At 53.2% G+C, this 7,904-nt stretch overlaps 1 protein-coding gene across 1 annotated transcript; it reads right to left on the bottom strand.

Moving 5' to 3' along the window:
• Positions 1 to 6: 6 nt before the first annotated feature.
• LOC140629648 (protein DGCR6-like) lies at positions 7 to 3,807 on the bottom strand. Its single transcript, XM_072819155.1, has 3 exons — positions 3,615 to 3,807; positions 3,357 to 3,517; positions 7 to 3,069 (listed from the first exon to the last, which is right to left on the bottom strand). Exons 1-3 carry the CDS (start codon positions 3,722 to 3,724, stop codon positions 3,035 to 3,037), a joined length of 306 nt encoding a protein of 101 aa, XP_072675256.1. The 5' UTR covers positions 3,725 to 3,807; the 3' UTR covers positions 7 to 3,034.
• Between the last annotated feature and the right edge of the window lie 4,097 nt (positions 3,808 to 7,904).

The raw sequence follows: 7,904 nt of genomic DNA, 5'->3' as shown, positions 1-7,904 counted from the left end.
CAGCAAGGAGAGGAGTCACTGTGCCCAAGCATGGCATGGCCTCTGCTCATGGAGGCATGGTAGTGTCAGTCCCTCAGTGTTGCCCTTCAGGGTGGGCAGAGCTGTCCCATCTCATTCCTAGTGCCTTGAGGGAGTAGGGCAGGTACAAACTCTGAGAGACCCAAGGATGGGATGAGCCGTTAGAGGCCCTGTGCTGGGGAATCTGTGTTGCTTGGAGAGGGGCTCACCGAGACCACTGAGGACAGCTCCCACGGTCATCGTTAAATCACACCATAAATATAAGCAAAACCGTCCACTCTATTAGGACTGGTCAGAGAAGAAAGATATCATGGAATGAAAAGAAACCAATTACAAAATAGAATAAACTACACAGCCTAGGGGCATCTGGGTGGCTCAGTCAGTTAAGCATCCAACTCTTGATTTTGGCTCAGTTCATGATCTCGACATGAGTCGACAGTTCGAGCTCTGGGTTGGGCTCTGCACTGGGCATGGAGTCTGCTTAAGATGCTCTCTCCCTCTGCACCCCCCCACCCCCGCTTTTTCTCTCTCAAAACAACGGCCAAAACCAAAACCAAAACCCAACAACAGAATCCAAACTACGTGGCCCAAATCCTAGACCGGTATCAAGTGGCCAGATCTCTCCTATAAGGAAACACAAACAAAACGCTATGTCTTCATCAGGGGTTTGGCACCTCCTGTGCCCAGAAACTTCCCAATCTCCTGTTTCTTGGCATCCTGTGCATCCCATCAGCATCCCATCAGGATGAACCTTCAACAACGGCATTTATCACTTTAAATGAGTTTAAAACCAAGATCCACACTTAAGACATCTCAGGGGGTCTTCTGAGACAAGGCAAGCAAGATGCTCCCTGGTTAATGTTTATAAGGAGAGCACATATCCCTGCCTTATCTGTTTCCTCCCATCCCACCTGGGATATAGCATCTCCTTTACTCCATTTATCAAACATTGCTGCAAATCCCAAATTCCACTGGGTGGGCAACCATAGGTGAGAAGAGAGCTGTGGCCACTGCCCAGGCAGAAGGGGCCTGGCTTTAGCAATGACTAAGGAAAGCAATAGGAGCCAATCGCTACCACCTGCTCAGTCAAGGGGGGAAGGAAAAGCAGACAGCCAAAGCCACAGGGTGCTCACCCACTGCTGGTGGCATTAAAACCCACCTGAAACTTCCAAAGAACAAGTAGCAAAGTGTCTAGAGGGTTATCAAAAATGACCCACTAAAAGGAGCCAGGATTTTGTGGAAGAATTGCTGCCCACCTTCCACTTTTATTAATCTGAGTGCTTATTCACTCTCTGAACTACTAACCTCTGTGGAGATAAACATAGATCACCCAAAGGAGAAAAGGAATTACTTACTGACAGCAAAGATTAAGAGGCCACCACTGCCTGTATTTGGCAGAGACTCAAGCACAGGCAGGAGAGGTGGGAAAGCTTTATGGTGGTCAAAGGGGAAGGTTCATCCTGATGGGAGGCTGCTGCAGAAGCTGGAGGTGAGCCGAGGCAGGGAAAGAATGAGAAAACACCTTCCTGTGCCAGAAAGCAGGTAAATGCTCCAAGAATGATGGGGACACATCAAAAGTACAGGGGAGCCAGCCTCAGGGCTCTCCCACCGACCAAACGTGGCACAATTTGAGCATTACAAAGAATAATGAGCTATGTACCTTGGATTTGTGACCGTATGCATCTTACACCCAACAGGGATGTTTGCAAAGACAGTCACTCCAACAATGGGGAAAAGGTAATACCAATTCCATAAAAGTTGTTCTAGAAAATGAAAGAGAACAGTGACCCAATGCATTCTATGAAGCCAGCCTTACCCTAATACCCCATCCAAAGACGTTATAAGAAACTACAATGTCCATTATGAACACAGAGGCAAAGATTCTTCACAAGATTTTAGCAAATCAAATCCAACACAAGCAAAAAGGGTAATACATCCTGACCAAATGGGATTTATCCCAGGAATGCGGTTTATCCCAGGAATGAAAGAAATGAGTGTAACTCACCGTAGTGACCAAAAAGCCACATGATCATCTCCACAGATGCAGAAAAAGGGATTCAACACAACCCCATGTCCACTCCTGAGACACACACTAGTTTTGGCCACAAAAGCTTAAGCTGCCTATCATCATGCCTAGACCTGCTGTCCAGTTTACAGGGAACACAGAGGATGGACAGACGGTTCCACGACAGCAGGAGGAAGCAACCCGACAGGTCCAGAAGGGGGACATCCTACCGGTAGAACCCTTCCCAAACTCAATACCAGGGTACGTGGGGCTATTTCCCAGAAGCGGAAGAGGCCAAAGTAACCAACCGCAATGCATAAACCCAGGCTGGCCTCACAAAGCCACGATTGGCGACCGGCTGGATAATGCGACTGTGGACTGAAGCTCAGAAGACCCCCTGAGATGAGTAAGTTTCCAGGATGCCTCCGCTGCGCTCACGCTGGAGCCTTCTTGCTTTGGAGCATGGTTCTCAGTCCCGAGCCGAGGCTGACCCCCAAGGATGTCTCGGGACGTTTCTGACTGTCGCTGTGGGAACGTACCACCATCCTCTCACGGGCGGAAGCCTGGGATGCTGCTCAACATCTTGCAACACACAACAACATACTGTCTTACCATTAAGACTTGTTCAAGCCACAAAAGGCAGCGCTGCGCTGAAAACCCCAGGCTAGAGGGACGCTGAAGCCTCTCGGTGAAGCCCTTGGTGTTGCTTATGTTCAGGGGTGTCAAGAGCTTTGGCAAAATGTTGATTCCTGAATCTAGCTGGAGAGGATACCCTAACATTACCCTGTACTAAATGTTCTAACTTTTTTTTTTTTTTCCTTAATAAGTAAGCTGGGGAAAAACAACAAAGGTGGGAAAACGTGATGGGGCAGAGCTGCGCAGCATACCTTGCAGGGCTCCCCGAGACCCCTCAGTGGGGGCGCCTGCGAGGGGCCGCGGCTCACGAGGCTTCGGCTAAAGTGAGGACGTTTCCGGGTCCCCAGGGTGGCAGCGGGCATCCTGCAGGGGGCTCTACGGCTCTCTGTGCGGGTGGCGTGCGCTCCGCGCTGCAGGAGGGGGTCTGACCGTCAGGGCTCCAGCCGTACCGCTGACCGCCACCCCGGGGCCTGCCGGGGGACTGAGCGGGCGCGCGGGCAAGTCCCGGCACCGGGCGGGGGGCGGCCCGGAGGGACCGTGCGGCTGAAAAGACTGAACTGCCGACGCCTCCATCACCACCAGAGCGCTGGCAGTCTCCTGACCCTTGACCTGGTCACGTTACGGGGCGCCACCGGGGCGACCCCAGGGAGGGGGCTCGGCCTGGCGCGCAGGCCGAGGGGCGGGGGGCGGGGCGCACCTCGGTGCTCGTTCTGCAGCCGCAGGCGCTGGTTGTACAGGCTCTTCTCGGTGAGGTGCTGGATCTCCAGCAGCCCCTGCACGATCTCGAACACGGTCCCGTCCAGGAGCGCCAGGGCCAGGTCGCTGAGCGTCGTGTAGGACAGGCGCTGCTGGAACGAGCTGCGGGCAGAGGGGCGGTGAGCGCGGGCGGGGCCCGGGCCCGCCTCCGCCGCCCGCCCCGCCCCGGCCCGGCCCGGCCCGCCCCGCGACCGCGCACCTGGGCAGCTCTTTCACTAGGCTCTGCAGCGCGGACAGCAGCTGGTAGTGCCGCTCCTGCTGCCGGGCCCCATCCACAGCCTCGTCCAAGGCGCCCGGGTAGCGCTCCATGGCGCCCGAACCCCGCCAGCCGCGGCCAGGGCGACGTGCGTCCTCTACGTCCGTCCCGAGGGAGGCGCGCCCCGCCCACGTTACGTCCGTCTTGAACGCGGCGCGCCCCGCCCCTTTTGCGACAGGCACGTCCGGCGCTGCCCCCTTTTACGACAGTTGGGCGCGGCGCGCCCGTCCCCTGCGCCCGCCGGCACGAGGCTGGCTCCGCCCCTCCGCGGCGGTGCGGGGCGGGGTCCCTCTCGGTCGCCGCCTCTTGCTGCGCCCTTTTCCCCAAGCGACTTCAGAGGCGTCACCGCGCAGCCTCCATATCGCGAGATTTCAGAGAAGCGCGCTCTGCCGCCCTGGCGGGCTCGGAGCGCGGCCCCGCCCCCCGGCCGCGTGCCGGGGTGGACGCGGGGGTGCGAGGGGTCGCGTTGGTGTCGGCTGCTGGCGACCGGGCGCTCCGTGGTGCTCGTACCCAGGGCAGCCTTGCAGAGTGGGAGTCGGTTCTGCGGACTCTGCACAGATCCTGCATCCCTGCACCGCGGCCCCTTTGTTCCCCAGCCCACCGAGCAATGACAGTGACCGGTTGGTTGGGCAGAGAGGCTGCCTGGTGTCCGGTGAGTGGATCATTCCGTCCCCTCCATGCCTGGAGTCCCCCTCTGCCGATGTCACCCTTGGCCGCGCATTCACCGTGTTCATACGTCTCTCTTTTTTTCTCTCTCTCTTCCTACTCAATAAAGGTCTGTCCACACACCTCTTTCCCCAAGCTGGTCCCCAGTCCTGTTCCTTCCAAGTCCCTGACCGTCCCGCCAGGCCATTGGCCATAGCCCAGCCCTTGGCAATGGCACATCTGGTCATTTCTACTTTCAAGCAGAGTGCACCACCCGCAGGTGCATGGCTGGAAGTCCTGCCCCCTGGAAGGGACTCCCTGCACCACTGTCCTCCGAGGATGCTACAGGAGAGGGGCCCTAATGCTGTTGCTATCCATTTCCTGAGTATCATTCAGAGCCACCTGTAAACCAGGCCCCCATCATCAGCATAGGAAACTCCCTGCGTAGGCCATAGGTGCAGGCTGGGAGAGAAGGCAGTGTAGCAGGAGTGGGGACCATGGGCATTTGGGCCACTTCTTCATGTAACATACGTGTGTTTAAGGTCTGCTCGGGCCCAATGACACCTGTACACTTCCACTGGATGGTGAAGTGCTGCTGTGCATGCCCAGTGTTATGGTTTGGTGGATCAGATAGCATCCAGTTCATGAGGGGCAGCTTGGGTGGCATGATAACTTGATGGCCATACTCAAGTGCTCAGTCTCTATGAAGATCCAATAGCAGGCCAAGAGCTAGTTCTCAAAAGGAGTGTAATTGTCTGCGGATCATGGCAGGCCTTACTCCCAAATCCTGAAGGCCTGCACTGCAGTTCACCAAGAGGGGCCTACCGAAGGCTGCCGACAGCACTCTCCACCATTGATGCTTCAAGCACCAGCGACTCCTGGCCTCGAGGCATAGACTTCTTGTCCTGGCCAGCCCAGCCATGGCTACCTTCCGGTGGGGGAGCTGCCCTCTGTGTCCGTCCCCTTTAAGAGCACTCCTTTTGGATACTCTTGGGAAAGCCCACCCCTGAAGTCCTAGTGCAGGTGGATGGGTTCCGTGGAGTATTCTGAGTCAGAGTGACTGGGCTGGATTGGTGTCATCTGGGCAGGCTGGTGGCTCAAGGTGTGTGGGGCAGGTTGGGCCTGGGGAGAAGGGCAGTACGTAATGCCTCTGTGGCACGAGCTGAAGAATGGTGACAGAAGTCAATGTAATGCGGTGTGCATTTTGCCACATTTTTTTGTGCTAGCATTTGGGGAAAAATAGTGGCTTAGAGTGTAAAATTATTAGGTCAAAGGAATGAATCACTGATATATGATAAAGCATGGATGTGTCTCAAAAGCATGATGCTGAGTGTAAGAAGTCAGGCATAAAGGATATGAATAGGGCAGCCCAGGTGGCTCAGCAGTTTAGTGCTGCCTTTGGCCCAGGCCGTGATCCTGGAGACCCGGGATCAAGTCCCGCATCGGGCTCCCTTCATGGAGCCTGCTTTTCCCTCTGCCTGTGCCTCTCTCTGTGTCCTCTTCGTGAATAAATAAATAAAATCTTAAAAAAATAAAAAGGCCTGAATAGCGTGGTTTCATTTTCATGAAATACCCAGGCAGATCCAGAGATGCAGAAAAAAAAAAAAAAAATCAGATTGGTGGTTGTCAGAGCCTGGGGAAAGTGTGGGATGGAAAGTAATCATTTAGCAGGAGGGAGTTTCTTTTGGGGTGATGAAATGCTTTGGAATCGAGTAGTGGTGACAGCTGCACAGCTTTGTGAATAGATTATAAATCACTGAATTGTTCATTTTTAAGAGGGTGAATCTTATGGTATATGAATTATATCTCAATTTTTAAAATTGTTAAATAAATACATATATACATTTTTAAAAAGAATTAACATGGGGAACAGGTTAAGACTTTCTGAGTGCTTTGTTTGGTTCCCCCACTACTGAGATGAAGGAAGACCTCCCAAGTGACAACAAGCACCATGTATTCAGGGATCCCTGGGTGGCGCAGCAGTTTAGCGCCTGCCTTTGGCCCAGGGCACTATCCTGGAGACCTGGGATTGAATCCCACATCGGGCTCCCAGTGCATGGAGCCTGCTTCTCCCTCTGCCTGTGTCTCTGCCCCTCTCTCTCTGTGACTATCATAAATTTTTTTTAAAAAAAGCACCATGTATTCAGAACTTGCTCTATGTGGTGAGGGGCTCAGCCACTAGCACTTGCAGGGATTCCAAGGCAGGCAGAGGAGTGGGGAAGTTTTCTGGTGGGAAAAAAAAGGAAGGCATGTCCCAATGAGAGGATCAGGATGACGAGAAGAGGGGCATGATTTGTGAGGGGTAGCAAATCTGGCGTTCTCCCATTTGCTGTGTTGGAAGCCAGGACAAAATTGAGGGAAACTGCCAGCTATTGATCAAGTCCTGACTGCTCCCGGCCAGTTGTTGCAAAGACTGTGGTCTGACCTTCCAGGCTGGGAGCTGCAGGTAGTTGGAGAAGGCAGGCTCCTGGGCTCCTGAGCAGATTTAGAAAATTCTGTTAACCACATAGAATATTACTCAGCCATAAAAAAGAACAAAATTTTGCCTTTGCAACAACATGGATGGAACTTGAGGGCATTATGCTAAGTGAAATAAGTCAGACAGAAGCCGATAAATACTGTATGATCTCACTATATGTGCAATCTAGAAAAACAAAGCAAAACAAAACAAAAACAAGCTCATGGCTATAGAGGACAGATTGGTGGTTGCCAATCTAGAGGAAGGAATGGGAGGCTCGAGGGGGGTGGGTGTGTGAAGGGAGTCAGAAGGTACAAGGTTCCAGTTCTAAAGGAATGTCATGGGGATGCACCGCACAGCATGGGGACAATAGTTAATAACATCTTGCATATTTGAAAGTATCCAGAAGAGTGGATCTTGAAAGTTCTCATCTCATGCCTGGATATACAAATATCAAATCATCACGTTGTATAGCTGAAACTAATATGCAATGTTATGTCAATTCTATTTCAATTTCTAAAAAATTTTGTGGACTGAAACCCATGCTTCATCATTTCAAGTCAATCATATGCTCTTCTTGGATAAAGAAACTTCAGTGTTTTTACAACTACGATTAACCAGAAAAAAACAGTAACAATTACGATAATGATGAGTAATAGGAATGTTAATAGTAACAATCATTCTTCCTATAAATCTCAGGACTTCCATTCTCTATTTTAGTAACTTCCTTCAATTGCCTACCTTCATAGCCTATATGCCCTCCTGGCCTCCCATGGTTACTTGGAAACGTTCCCCACAAGGTGCCTCAGAAGAACCAGCTTCCAGAGGGACAGCTGACCCCCTGGGGTTCCCTTCTCAGTGCTCCAGGCCGCCCTGTGAACGAGGTCTTGGAGTATTTTCTGAGGGCACCTGCACGACTGGAGCCCAGGCAGGACGTGGCGGGCAGGTGGACGGCGCACTGAAGGGGCTCGTCCTGTGCTGGGCCATCCTTCAGCCCAGGCCGGCGCGCCTCCCCCAAGCTGCAGGCTGCTCCCCGGGTCACCCCGGGTCAGCTCTTGGAGCCCACTTGAGTGATCCCGCCCTCTTGGATGGCATCTTGGGGCTTGGCCTCGGGCATGGGGGCAGGGGCA

The sequence above is a fragment of the Canis lupus genome (assembly GCF_048164855.1).
Source record: "Canis lupus baileyi chromosome 27 unlocalized genomic scaffold, mCanLup2.hap1 SUPER_27_unloc_5, whole genome shotgun sequence".
NCBI classification, from domain to species: Eukaryota; Metazoa; Chordata; class Mammalia; order Carnivora; family Canidae; genus Canis; species Canis lupus.
This window is presented reverse-complemented; position numbering and strand designations above follow the sequence as displayed.